Source organism: Alosa sapidissima, chromosome 13 (assembly GCF_018492685.1).
Source record: "Alosa sapidissima isolate fAloSap1 chromosome 13, fAloSap1.pri, whole genome shotgun sequence".
Lineage (NCBI taxonomy): Eukaryota > Metazoa > Chordata > Actinopteri > Clupeiformes > Clupeidae > Alosa > Alosa sapidissima.
This window is the reverse complement of record NC_055969.1, coordinates 23,039,450-23,054,704: the sequence shown is the minus strand read 5'-3', so window position 1 is coordinate 23,054,704 and position 15,255 is coordinate 23,039,450. Positions and strand designations below refer to the sequence as shown.

Sequence of the window (15,255 nt, the reverse complement as noted above, 5' to 3'; positions counted from 1 at the left end):
ATATGCCCCTTCAGATGTGAAATGAGACCTTTTAGGTCTTGGAACTCTGACTGACAACCTTCAATGTGGCAAGTGATAGAGTCTGATAAATTAAATTGTAAACCTCTAACATTAGTAATCCTATGATAGTCCCTGTGGTCTCTGTATATATGAGACTTGCAAGCGCTAAATTTCCTGAAAGACCGTGTACAATCAGGAACTCCACAAGTAAATGATTGGTTTGGGGTATTTTTATGTTGCTTTGTATGTCTACAAAACCCCTGTATGCTGTTAAACTCATGCTGACAAAACTTACAAAGAAACATACCTTGTTTCAGGACGAACGGAAGGTTGTCACGGCTTGTTTCAGGATGAACCGAACCATTTAACGTTAATCTGCAAAATAACAGAAACAAACGGTTGTGTTAGAAAGGCACTAACGTTAACGTTAGATCATATGTAATGCTAGCCTAATATGTTAGAGGTGCTAGCTAGCCTATCATTTCACAAACCTTGGCTAACAACCGAATGCTTCAGTTCGAAACCCGCAATTAGATTTAAAACACTGAAATGCTGACAGTTTTACTAATATGTTAATATATTTTTTTTTTTTTTTAAATATACCATGAGTGCGTGGCTTTCCCATGCTAGCTAGCAGCAAAGACAACTAGAATTTAGCGCCATCAAGAATTTAGAATTTATCGTCATTCAACCTACAAGCTGGCACTTTATTTGAACAGATTTTGTGTTTTCGAGGATATAGCCCACTACTGCAAACGTTTGAAAAGTTTTTTATGGCTGTGGTCATGAAAATGTACTTACTAATACATCTCTTTGTGAACCGCTGTAGTGTCTTCCTCTTCTACCCACAACGTGTTCGTAGTGTCTTCTGTTAGTCTTACCGTGGGAAAGTGGTTGTGGTTTCTGCTCAATTTGCAACAATGTATGAGGTTGTCAAGACGACCTCGACGCAGTGCATTTGATTGCAGAAAGCCCTAAGCACTCTTTCACTCATTATCAGCAGAAGTTTAAAATGCAAAAATGCATTACAAATCATTTGTATTACAATTCAAAACTAAAAAAGACAACATCACTATATCTTTTGGAGCTTCCTGTATGCAGTTTGCGTTAGGCTGATCTACCCATTTCTTCATCCAGCCTCCTCCTGATATGTCACAAGCTACACCTACACCAAACACCACTGCAAAGAAAAAAAAACTGAAGCTAAATATGCATGGGGTAAATTAACAGGCAAAATAGTGGTTTTAATATGATTAAAATAAAGCAATACATAAATAGGCTACACATTCTGGTTAGGCCTACAATTCGTTTTCATATAGCCAACAAAGCCTGACAAATCAGGAAATTACGGGAAAATGTTGTGGAATCTCGTTGGTCTTATTGTAAATTTGCAATGCTGGACTGTAAACTGTATGATAACCCATAATGCATTGCACATTACATCATTTTACTGTAAAGTTAAATATACAGTAATTTCCAGTAAGATTTTACTGTAAAATTACAGCAATTTTTTACAGTGTAGGTGAACTTGGCTATTAAACGGGAGACTTTCTGTGGCCCATCTGTAAACAATTCTGGGTCTTAAATTTAAGTTGTATGTGCCATTTCTGTGCTATTGCTCTGTATGCATTTCCATGTTTGCACTGGACGGTTATACCAAAAAATATTTGACTGCGGCGCGCAATTTTACGCACGGGGCGCACCTTGAAACAGTGTTTACCCAAATCCAACCCTTCCCATAACGTGTAAGGTAAATTGTGCTTGCTAGTATGATTAGTTTCTTTTAACTTGTCGGCCAGCCAGCCATGGTCATATGACCTATATTTCGAAGGAAAATTGACTGTGAACCACAAGTGTGAATCATGTGTGTAAGCCTATATAAAATGGAGAGTGACGTCACCAGTCGAAATAGTGATACCCCCCGAAGCTCACGGTATAATTCGAACACTGCTGGGGGCTAAGGCCCCCCTGTCTTTCAATCCTATATGTATTATACATAACATCACACTAGAACCTGGTTTACATATTCACTGGAAGTGCACAGTGTGCCTGATATCTTCTCGCCCACTTTCACTTTCATTGCCACACACACACACACACACACACACACAGACACACACACACACACACACACACCTTTGAACATTGTTGTAGCCAGTGTTGTAGCCAATTTTCCTTTGAAATATAGGTCATATGACCCTGGCTGGCTGGCAGTTATACAATACAATACAAAATTATGCAATTTTTGTACCCGAATAAACCTTGACGATCGGTGAGATCGAGAAAAAAGTTCGCACACTCCTTGGTATTCTTTTTTGATTTTATTTTCTCATTTGGCAGATAACGTTTCGACCTTGCAGTCTTCCTCAGATTCACTTCTCTGTATTTACCCTAACTTGTGATAATTACCCAATACTGTCTAGTTACCATATATTTACTAGGTAAATTCGTAGTAATTAGTGAACTGTAAAACGAAGGGTTACCATTGTTCAATTACAGTGCCTATAAAAAGTATTCACCTCCCTTGGATATTTCTATTTTACTGCTTTTATAAATGGAATCTTGATCAATTTAATTTGGCCTTTTCTTAGAACAATTTACAAAAATCCACAATAATTTCACAATCCTCAATATATACAATAATGCAAAATAAGTTTATTATGGATAAACTGTTTCAATGATGCACTTTCTGATGCAGACTAGTTTAAAAAAGAAACTAAACAAGTGGATAAGAGACGATCTGTGGTAATAAAATAAACATCCTTACCTGACTGTAGCCTCTGCTCTGTTCCTGTGAGTGATGTCTGTGTGTGTGTGTGTGTGTGTGTGTGAGTGTGTGTTGGAATTATGTTGTAATGTTCAACACCTTGCTGTCAGTCATCTCACAGCAACCAATCACAGGCTCAGCCCCGCCTCCTTGGCACCCACACTTTGGTTAAAAGTGAGCAGGCACCTCCCCCTCCCCAACCCCACCTGCAGCCCCCGCTGGGCAAATATACTGCTCAAAAAAATAAAGGGAACACTTCAATCATACACTGGATCGGTACTCTGACACTGTTTGGCTCTGAGCACAAGTAAAACTTTTGAGGCGAGTGTTTTATTTTGCAAGAACTGTCAGACATTCTGTGAATGTAGTTTGAGAATGGAGAAAAGGGTGGAAGGTTTCAAAAAATGTGTTTTAACAATTGTGGAAAACTGTAAGTGTTTTTTTGAGCAGTATATTTGTCATCACAAAAACTATCATGGAGCATCTGGGTGATTCCAGTTTTGCGGTGGCATTTTGGCTTCATAACTCATGGGGGGAAAAAAAACGTATACTTTTTTTTTTAGAATAAGTGACATGCAGCAACTACGCAACTGAAACTTACTTTGGTACAACTACTCATCTTTAGGTGCTTGTTGACAGCCATGAACAGGAAACTGATTTGCCAACTTCAAGTAAACTAGTGCATAGAGCCCATTCTTTTTGAAGATGTGATTGAGGAAACCTTTGAAAGGAAGAAATCAAAGTATGCACTATGCAGACATGATAGCGAGAGTGTGGCTGGCAAGCACATAAGACCAGTGGAGATAGGGGCTTGAGGCTATGTAGCAAAGTCAGCCACAACTCTTCTGCTAGACTTTGTTAGACCTTTTTTGAGGTCACTGAAAGGAGCAGTAAAACAGTTCACCTACTTTTGAGTTTGCGGTCAAATTTGACCGATTGACAATTATTTTCTCTCAAAAATGTTGTTAATTTACTCTGACTATCATGAAGCTCCATTACTTTCTTAACACAGAGCATCTGAACAAACAAAACAAATTTGGACTGTATCTGTGGTGCTGTACATTCACACACACACACTCTTTGCTTTTATGCCATCCCACACTGGAACCTTTCTCCAATAGTATCTTCCCCTGTCTGACTTGCATGAGTTTAGGTCAATCAGCGGATATGTTCAATCGAATCATGCGCAGATCTAGCTAAACGTAAGGCATGTTTGTATTGGAAGATTCAGCCAGATCTGCGTTGCGATGCAAGATTGAACATGCCCACTGATTTCATGGTACCTGACCAGGAAGCCATGGAATTTTCTTCTTACAGATGCAGGTCTTGTTAGCCTATAACCTCTCTGTACACTTTCAAAGTTACCACGCTATTTTTGCTGTTGATGACTGACAGCATGCAAATGTCTCCATGAACATAATCAGAGGTGGGCACAAATACATCAAAAACTATTTTGTTACAAACTAAAAATACTGGCTCATAAAATGTAACAAAATAAAATACAAAGTACTGATGTCATTTTTTTTTAATTAAAATACAAGTAATTAGTCATTTGAAAATACAAAAATATCCACACAATAATCATGGTATACCAACTTTTTAAAAAAGAAAACTGGTACTGCAATCACTTTCAAATTACTGTAGAGAGGTATGTATCCCCTCCCTCTCCCCCCTGACTCGAGGTTGCCAACCTGGGTGCCGAAACACTACTGACTTTGTGATTAGTAGATAGGTAGAGGGCGGCGCATCAGGCTAAAACACAACATGACATGATAAAACACCAACATCAGTTGAGGGCTGCAACTGCAATGAACATGATTTCTTAATGTCTAGTGACATATCAGGGCCATTTTATGATTAATTGAAATACATTTCTTACATACGGTTCCTTTAATTCTGTACATTGGGGCTCCTTTGAAGTAGATCTGGTAAAAAAAATGTAAACAGCATCCCATATCGATGATTGAACTGACAAGAAGCAAACTTCGCAACAGTGGAATCAACTGTAACATAGCACAGTGTTTCTTAACTGGTGGGCCGGGACCCAAAAGTTGGTCGCAGAACCGTTTGGGTGGGTCGCAGAGCTTGTGGTTAAAAATAAATTAAAAAAATCGGCAATTTAAAATGCTACCTTATCAGATCTGATATTGGACCTTTATTATTTTTTTCTTTTTTTCTTTTTTTCTTTTTCGCATGCCCAAATTTCCGTCAATGATTCCCGGGACACTGAAAGACCGGGGTACACGAAACTTGGTGGGCATGTAACCCCACATGGATAGCATGGAACCATCGTTTTTCGTTTTGATCTGTAGCCCCCCCGCTGGACTGGACCCCCGAAAGGAGGGTAGGGCAGACACAGTTTTCTGTGAATATCTCGAAAACCGTAGGGTTTAGGAGGACCATTTTTTTTTTGTATGTTGATCTCAAGGGGCCATGTCAACCCAGTCCATAACCACTCATTTCATGTATAGCGCCACCTAGTTAAACACAAAAAAGTAAAAATGAGGTGTTGTAATTGAAGGTATCTGTGACCTAACATAGTCAAAACTGCACGAAATTGGAAGTGTAGGATCATTATGACACCCTCTGTATGCACGCCAAGTTTTGTGGAATTCCGTTCATGGGGGGCCACACAATAAATTAATTTATGTTACTATACACCAACTGGCCTGTAGGTGGCCGGAGACAGTTTTCTGTGAATATCTCGAGAACCGTAGGGCCTAGGAGGTCCACCTTTTTTATGTATGTTTGTCTTAAGGGGGCATGTCAACCCATCCCATTACCACTTATTTCATGTATAGCGTCACCTAGTTAAAAATTAAAAAGCAAAAAAATAGGTGTTTTCATCACAATATCTCTGGCTGACAAGGTCAAAACTGCACGAAATGAAAAGTGTAGGATCATTATGACACCCTCCGAATGCATGCCAAGTTTTGTGTGCTTTCGTTCATGGGGGGCCTTACAATAAAATAATTTATGTGTACATTTAGTGACGTACACCAACAAGGATTCCCGGGACACTGAAAGACCGGAGTACACAAAACTTGGTGGGCATGTACCCCCACATGGATAGCATGGAACCGTCATTTTTCGTTTTGATCTGTACCCCCCCCCCCGCTGGACTGGACCCCCTGAAAGGAGGGTAGGGCAGACACAGTTCTCTGTGAATATCTTGAGAACTGTAGGGCCTAGGATGACCATTTTTTCCGTATGATTGCCTCCAGGGGTCATGTTAACCCACACACACACACATACATTCACAGTAATCATACGGAAAAAAATACATACATACTCACACAGTAGACATATGTACCCTTGCATGCACAGGCACATACGCAGGCACACACACAAGCACACACACACACACACACACACACACACACACACACACACACACACACACACATAACATAAATATAACACAAACAATCAAGAATTTCTCAGAATTATGAACAGGCAAGATGGAGGTGGGGTTGTATAAAATTAATTTTACATGTGAAATTTATGAACTAATCATGTTTTGGTACTTGTTGTCTAGCAGATACCAGTGAAAATTGAGTGTGGATAGTGCAATTTAGTGAGACAGTTAGAATCATATATGCCTTTCAGCGTGATTTCATTTTGTGGAAAAAATGTGCTGGACTGGGCGGCGGTCATATTTTGTACCTAGTCTTTATATTTTAGTACATCTAGTTTTGATAAACTTTATTCGTACATACATATCAGTCATTGTCATGGACATAGACAATGTTTATGTGACAGGTCATGTTACACATAATTTTAGTAGTAAACGCAAGTAGGTTACTATTCTGAATAAGCCAAAGCCAGACCAGTTGAGAACCACTGACATGGCATACTACCCACCACATGGGCGTAGATTTGCGTGGGGGCCAAAGGACGTGTTAACACCAATTGTCAAATTACCACTGAAATGTCCCCACCAATATTCAAGTTAAAATGGGGGGGGGGGGCTCTCACAGCGCTCTCACAGCGCTCACATGCGCTGCACAAAGAGTTAAATCATTTCTCACTTCAGTGCTGCGGATCATCTTGTACAGATCTTGTAATGTGCTGTAGCCTATAAGGGTAAATCGCGCTGATTTGAAGTTACCTATAATAACTCCCAGTGAGCCGCAGTCTCCTGCGCAGCATGGCGCAGCGCTTCAGCTTCACTTCACTACAAGGCATATGAAGTGCGTCCAAATTCACCCATTCTTCTCTGTTGAACTCCTCGAGAAGTAGGCTACTTATCACACATGTGTCACATGAAAGAGCCTTTTCTCAGCTTTTAAACGGTGCTAGCTAGCCACTATTTGCTGTGATAAACAGTTTGCGAGAAAAATTACTTCAAGAGATTTAATAATTATTAGTTAGAATAAACAGCAGACCTTACCGAACACAAAGGTGTAATGCAGTGATCCTCACTATTTTTTACACAAGATTGTAACACATTGGCAGTGCAAAATCAAAAAGAGAGCCACTTTTACGACAACATACTAACTCACCTTTGCAAATGTGCATTTCTACATATAATATACATTCTAATATAAATACATATAAATAAATATCCCACAAAAAAAGAAATAACACAGCCAATATAGCTAAATATATACAGCTTAATAACGTCCTTTCCCCTTCATTATTTGGGTGAAGGGAGAAGTATAATTCAGATGTTTGCGTTTTTGTAGTGCAGTATTGTATGTTTATGAAGCACATTTGAAAAAATATATTGGCTGTGTTACCACATAGCCTACAGTGGGTCCCATTTAGAAACGGCCACATAGCACATTCACGCTTTCCGTGATACACGCAGATGCATGAAATGTATTACAACTTATCGCCACAAGGTGGCAGTTTAAGTCCGCTGTAGCATTGCCGGTAAACAGGGCAGCGGACTGCATTCAAAGACGTTGCAAGTGGCAGTAAGCAGAACGAAACTAAAGATCACCTCGTTGAAGTCACACAGTAGACTAGGCTAAATCAGAGCCTACTTTTGTTTTTATCAAGATGATGGCCTTTGGCGAACAGTTTAGGTCTACTCAAAATGTGTAAAACTAAATTTGGCGAAATCTCGCCAAAGCTGCATACGAGTCACCAATGCGGCTTGACGAGCCGCATGTGGCTCGCGAGCCGCGCAATGAGTAACACTGGTGTAATGCATTCCCGTGTAGCCTATAGTTAGCTGTTCCAGAGTAATCCGGTTTTGAAATAAATTGTAGCAAAATTCAACATGGTCTTTCGGCTTTAAGCATTTCTTAAAACTGAGCTGTGCTTACATCTCCTAGATATCTGTAATTAGAATCAGAGAATATACAGGCAGCTCACGGTTAAGAGTTTGTCAATGTAGCCTTAATGATTCTTTTCACAAAATGCTAAGCATGCATGTAAACTGAGCTGTGCTTAAATGGGTCAATGCAGGATTTCATAACAGACCAAATAGAAAATAAATGTTAAATGTTAAATATAGCCTACATATCTGTATAAAAATCAGATTATGTAGGCAACACAGTAGTTAGATCAAGTTGGACAGTAGCACATTTTAATCATGGATAGTAGTTAGACAGAAACACATTTGAATCATTTTATATATCTATAGTGGCTGGTGAAAGAGTTGAGTGTGTGTGTGTGTGTGTGTGTGGGGGGGGGGGGGGTGTTAGTCTTTGCTCTTTGCGTCTGTCTCCTCCATTATTTCTGCATACCTCGGCGGATGTTATCCCTGGCATAAATGTCAAATCAGCTATTAGGTACTCAAGGTCATGGGGTCAAAGGTAATCATATGGGGTCCATGTCCTAATGTTCTCCCTCAGTATCTTATCTGTATTGTTTTCACATTTTAGACTTGACTTGACACACCTGACAATTCAAGCTCCTGAAGTTAGTTTTTATTTTTAATTTTTAAATTTTTTAACTTTCAATGCTTTTAACTTGTCATGAAATTGGTGGCACAAAAAATTGGGTTTACAGCCCATGTTGACCATTTTGGCTCCCTCAGTTGACTCTTCTATTAATTTTTTCCATGTCCAGAGGGGATCGTAAAAGAGAAAAGTTGTATCTAACACTTAAGTTGATCAGAATGTGGCAATACTGCAAGATAAAGGAAAAATGGGTTTACATTTTACGCTGTCCTTCCAAAAGGGTAATAATGAAATTAGTATTTGTATGGATAAATCGCTACTTAGGTCAACTTTAGAGCTGAATATAGGGAACTGCCCAAGGGATATCATTGGGCACCCACCCTATTCTTATGGAGTAACCCCTAGGCAACTGGTAACAACAAAGAAAAAACAACAAAACCAGGTTCACCATAATTCTGGCCTTTGGCTCCCGGACTATGATAAGAATAGCTTATTGTAATGGTTAGTATATTTAACTGAGTGATGACATGTTGGCTTATTAGAGAAAAAATGACAGATTTTTCTTAAGTATTTAAGTATTTGAAATACTCTAAATACAATCCCTCAAAGTATTTTGTTACAAACTACATTCTATTTGTTCCAATTCTGCAAAATACAAATAACAAAATACGCTAAAGTCGGCTAAATAGCTTCATAGCAATATTTTTCTGAACATGTTAGTGTTAGTGTCTCATATAGTGAGACAAATATAAATGTTAGAGGAAATTTTCCAAGATTCAGCATAAAATTCAATTTTATTTCTTTGTATTGCTGTAGAATAGGCTATTTTTTTTCCCACAAATACAAGGCTTGTTTGCTTTAGTCTTTCACACTAGAACACAACATTACACATATTTAACAGTTTTAATCAGAAAGCAATCTACACATTCAGTCTTTAACGTAATTAGATATTCTAACCACATTACATGTATTATTCTTTCTCTGTCTGATATGCCAGTAACAAGTGAGGGACAGTGATCCACACACTGCACTGCTATACACACACTCTTTCAAAATAGCTCTCATCTGGTTTGGCCTGGGATGGTTCCGGAGTGCTTCTAGAATGGTTCCGGAATGGTTCTAAAGCGACCATGTCTGCCCTGGACCCATCTGCCGTCTAGGCCGAACCCTTCTGGGTGGTTCCGGACACCCTGACTGACTGGATCAGGAGAGCGGCCGCGGTGCGTGGGCCGCGGGGGCGTTAGGCATCAGCCGTCCAGCTAGTGTCCAGAAACCCCACAAAGGGAAGCGCGCCACTACACGACTCCGGCCCACTGCGCCAAAACCAGCGGTACCAGCGGCACCAGCGCGGTCAGCACGGAAGCCACCGGTCTGGCGCCAGCTGCCCCTCTGTAGTACCGGTAGTTGGACTGGTTGTTAAACCCAGGGCCTTCTGCAGAATACCCTCCCCGGTCCTCCCCGTAGCCGTTGCCATAGCCGTAGCCTTGCCCGTAGCCTTGCCCGTAGCCGTGCCCGTAGCGGTTCTTGCCCAGCGAGCCGAGTCCGTACCCGATGGCTGCCCCACCGATCGCCCCGGCGGCCGCCGCGCCTGCCAGCTTCAGCCCCTGCTTGGACGAGCCGCCGCTCTGGGAGGAGGGCACCTTGCTGCCCATGCCCACGCCTTTGCCCCTGCCCCGGAAGCCGCCTCCACGCTTGCCCTGGGTGCTGGGGCAGAGGGTGGTGGTCAGCAGCAGGCAGGCCCACAGGAGGGGCAGTTTACTCTGCACCAGCATGTCTGGATAGCACAGGGGGCAAGAGAGGCAGGGATATTCATTAATACAACAACCATCAATACTGGAGTGTGTGTGTGTGTGTGTGCAGAAGTGCAAATAAGTAAGGGATAATGGACGACACGGTGGTCTGTTCACAGAAGTTAATGCACGGTCGAGGTTGTAAAACGGCCCCGACGCGAAGCGGACTAAACCTCGTAGTGCATTAACTTCTGTGAACAGACCACCGTGGAGTCCATTATCCCGCTTATTCCACTGTTGCCACTTGCGTTATGTTCATTTCCTGTTACAATTTAAACGTTTTAATTGCTAAAACTGTCTTGTTTGTAGAACTAATTTCTTCCGACACATATCAACTAATTTCTCAACTCACAGGACAAACTGCCGTTACTAGTTCTAAATGGATGGTTGCTACGGCCAAAGGCCAGTCGTTAGTTCTATCTCTCCCGTTGTCAAGCGGGCGTATCCTAAGATTCTGATGAACTTTAGCTTTGAAACATCGCTATTTTACTTAGCCTGCTGTCATCCATCTAGCTAAAAGCCACCTCCGTCATATGCTACAATGTTGCAATGTTCTGAACGTCTGCATTTTACAGCTCGGATGCAACGTGACAGTTCATTTAAACTTCACAACGAGTTTGGCGAATTAATATACAAGTGTGATACGGCCAAAAAATGGATCTACTTCATAGGTGTGCAGATAACATACGGTTAATGGTCGTTCTAAATTACGTAGGACAATCCAAGTTAAAGTTCAAAGGGGCATGTTCATTCATATGTGTGTCAGTGTGTGTATGTATGTGTGTGTGTGTGTGTGTGTGTGTGTGTGTGTGTGTGTGTGCGTGTGTGTGTGTGTGTGTGTGTGTGTGTGTGATGTGGCAGTGAAAGTGAAAGTGGTGGGAAGATATCAGTCCCACTGATTTCCAGTAACCAGGTTGTAATTTGATGCAATATGCAATGGACATATTTTCAGAAAACTAATTTTTTAGAAACTATTAAAAGAGATAAAACATAAATAAATAGTGGAATATTTTAGAATGTCTGGAAATGCATTTTGATTTGTGTGTGTGTGTGTGTGTGTGTGCTTGTTTTTGGGGGCGGGGGGCAGATTTGGTTCTTCCAATGCTGTCTCCATGGCTACTTCTATCAAAGTGTTCTGCTCAAAGTGTTGTGTGTGTGTGTGTGTGTGTGTGTGTTTGTGATTCTGTGATCTTCAACAACAACATTTGAACACATATTCATGAGGGCCTGGCACCACTAAGGCTCTGTGCCCATCAAAGGATGCATTTACACAGTAGGATGCTCCTTACCGACTCAATTCCATGATCAAATCTCAACACCACTGAGTATTACATCTCTGCTCTGGTGTAAGCAGGGAGGCGTTCAAAGACGGTGTAATCTTTGATATCAGTTATATAGGCATTAAGCTTATATAACCCTGCCTTTTACTGTCCCCTAATTACTACTAAATTACCTAGTAAATACATGGTGTATTGTACCGGTATATTACTGAGATAAAAGTTGAATAGAGCATTAGGTCCAATATTCCAATATGTGGTTTAATGTTCTGCATTATGTCCAATATTCCAATATGTGGTTTAATGTTCAACAGTTCTCACTACAAGGTCACTTTGACACTAAAAGTATGCCCCTACTTCATGACCCTGCATGATATCTGTCCTAACCATGGATAATGTAAGGCGCCAGGGGTTGATATCCCTTCTTGTTGTCTGTTTACGCCAAAAGCCATTTGCGTCATTGATAAGGGTCACCTGGATGTCTCCTGGCTCTGCCACTGTTACTGTATGATTATCTATCCTTTGCTGTTGTGTACTTTCACCCTGGATAATTCTGTGTCAAGTCAGAGACGCATATGCTGGAGTGCATTGTGCTTCGTGTGTGCCTGTCTCCTGTATACAGCCACATTAAACTCTGCATCTTGATTGTACTTCTCCATGACTTGTGAATGTCGTGTCTCAGTTTGGTATGCTATATTTTTACCAACAGTAACTACCACGGGTAATGTAAAGTTAAATGCAGCGAAACTACATGTAAAATACTAATAAAAATGTCTGCTTTTACCTATCAACTAAACTGATAACCATGTAGTTGTGAGCAGTTTAAGCTGGTAATGACTCAAGACATACAGTAAGTATTTCACGTCTAGTTACTCTGTATTTGCCCTCATGTTCTCTGTGGTAATTACCCAACACTACAGTAATGTCAGTGTATTAGCCGCAATATGTATCAGCCGCAGGACAGTGTTTTATGCAAGTTAAAAGAAGCAAAACCATATTAATACCATATTAACGGCCCTCATGTATAAACCTACTATAATTTACCATGTAATTCATAGGCACATTCTTATTAATTAGAGGACTGTTAACCAGCATTCAATTACACACCCACAAGCACGAAATCAACTGAAAGCATCAGTTTGACTCTGGAGTGTTCATATGCCTGGTTACACCTGATGCTCTTTCAGGCTGGGAGAATATTTTGCCTGGTCACACCTGAGGCTCTCGGGCTGGGAGAATATTCGGCCTGGCTGTTTGCTCAAAAGCGCAGTGAGCTGACAATGCAACCCAACACTGGAAAGAGCCCGAACGCTCGCTCAATCATCAGACAATTACAGTGCACTTATCGGCCTGGTGTCCATTCAGAGCCAATCACCCGCTCGACTGCACACCACAACATAAGGTATGTGGACTGGGAGAAAATAAATAACAACAAAAATAAACATCACAGCAAGAGGCCTCTGTAAAAATGAATTGGTGACATGATTAAATGACTACAGTTGATTTAATAGATTTTAAATACTAGGATTATTTAAAGTCTTCAATGTGTGGTTGTCTGAATCAGTGAATATCAATATTAATTTCATAGAAATATTGAGCATTCATTCTTGAATTTCCCCATGGGGATCAATAAAGTATCTATCTATCTCTATCTATCTAGCATAGGAGTTGAGTTCTATAAGCACTGTGAATAAAAATAAACTACTGTAAATCAACAGATCCACAGATAATTTTTTTTATGGATAAACTGTTTCAATGATGCTGTTTCTGACGCAGACTAGTTTTAAAAAGAGACTTAACCAATGTGAACCAATGAAAACCTGAAAGATCAATGAGATAAGAGACTGTCTGTGGTAATAAAATAAACATCCTTACCCAATTGTCGTCTCTGCTTTGTTCCTGTAAGTGATCTCTCTCTCTCTCTCTCTTTGTGTGTGTGTGTTGGCTAGTGAGTGAGTGAGAGGAGTGTGTAAATGCTTTTTTCCCTCTGTTGCTTCAGGTCTTACTCTAATCTCATTCTCATCGAGCTACGTTGTAATGTCCAACCCCTTGCTGTCAGTCATCTCACAGCAACCAATCATGGGCTCAGCCCCGCCTCCTTGGCACCCATGCTTTGGGGTTGGTTAAAAGCCAGCAGGCCGGCTGTTTTTCATCCGAACCACTCTTTTGTTTAACAACATCCCCCCCCCCCCCCCCGCATCCCCCACTGGACAAATATTTGTCATCACAAAAACTATATCATGGAGCATCTGTTATGTTATTTGGTGGCTTTGTTGTGTGAAGCTGATTTTGTGAGCGAGTGTGTGTGTGTGTGTGTGAGCGCACATCAGGTTGAATGAAATCAGCCTGCGCCATCAGCACCCTGTTGCCTACTCAGAGTTGTTATGGCAACTGGGGATCCATGGAGATGGTTCTGTGACCTACAGTGACCTGAGTCAGCTCATGAACATTTCATAACACACACAAACACACCGCTTCTCCCAGCGTGTGTGCGTGCGCACACACACACACACAAACACACACACATATATATATATATATATACACACACACACACACACACAACCCAAACACATTGTTTCTCCCAGCGCGTGTGCACACACAACCAAACACATCACTTCTTCTGGCGCGAAAACAACTGACTGAGTCCATACATATTAGAGAAAAATAGAAGTTTATGCATCTCTTACCAGGAAAAATGTGAGCAGACATTCAAACTGAAGATAGTGAACATACATACATTTCAATTGTGAACATTCAACTGCTTGCAGAAGAGATCAGTACTGCATTTAACACAATAATTAGTCCTGCTGAGCGCAAGAGTACATCTTTATAAGGCACTTCCTGTACTCCCTTGGGAAGGTTTGCATAAACGCACAAATACTGAGTCAGATCACGGTCTAACAGGGAGGCTACACCGGGCTCGTGACTGAAGCGCTCTGTTCACACAGCGTCTGCTGCAACCATTAGCTTCCACTATTGACTGTTTCAACAAGATAAACAAAAACAATGCTTGAACGTTCTATTTTGTTCCCAATCTACTTCCGCTTCATTAAGATGTGTAGGGGCAGCCGTGGCCTACTGGTTAGTGTGTTAGTGCTAACCCTAACCCTAACCCTAACCCTACTGGTTAGTGCTTCGGACTTGGAACCGGAGGGTTGCCAGTTCGAACCCCGACCAGTAGGCACAGCTGAAGTGCCCTTGAGCAAGGCATCTAACCCCTCACTGCTCCCCGAGCGCCGCTGTTGTTGCAGGCAGCTCACTGCGCCGGGATTGCTTCACCTCACTGTGTGTTCACTGTGTGCTGAGTGTGTTTCACTAATTCACGGATTGGGATAAATGCAGATTCCCTCACATGATCAAAAGAGTATATACTTATCCCTTACTATAATCCCTACCGTTATCCCTTACTATACTATGTAAGGGATAACGGCCGCCGAGGTGTCCTGTTATACGGAATTAATGGACGAGGGCGAGGGGCAAAAAACTCCCCGACGCACAGCGGAGGGTCCGAGTCCATTAATTCCGTATAACTGGACACACCTCGAAGGCCGTTATCCTGCTTA

General features: G+C 41.3%; 1 protein-coding gene across 1 annotated transcript; it reads right to left on the bottom strand.

Moving 5' to 3' along the window:
* Positions 1-9,397: 9,397 nt before the first annotated feature.
* Positions 9,398-13,695, bottom strand: sprn2 (shadow of prion protein 2). The gene is made up of 2 exons (XM_042058902.1): positions 13,565-13,695; positions 9,398-10,396 (listed from the first exon to the last, which is right to left on the bottom strand). The coding sequence occupies exon 2, from the start codon at positions 10,392-10,394 to the stop codon at positions 9,918-9,920; it is 477 nt and encodes a 158-aa protein (XP_041914836.1). The 5' UTR covers positions 10,395-10,396; positions 13,565-13,695; the 3' UTR covers positions 9,398-9,917.
* Between the last annotated feature and the right edge of the window lie 1,560 nt (positions 13,696-15,255).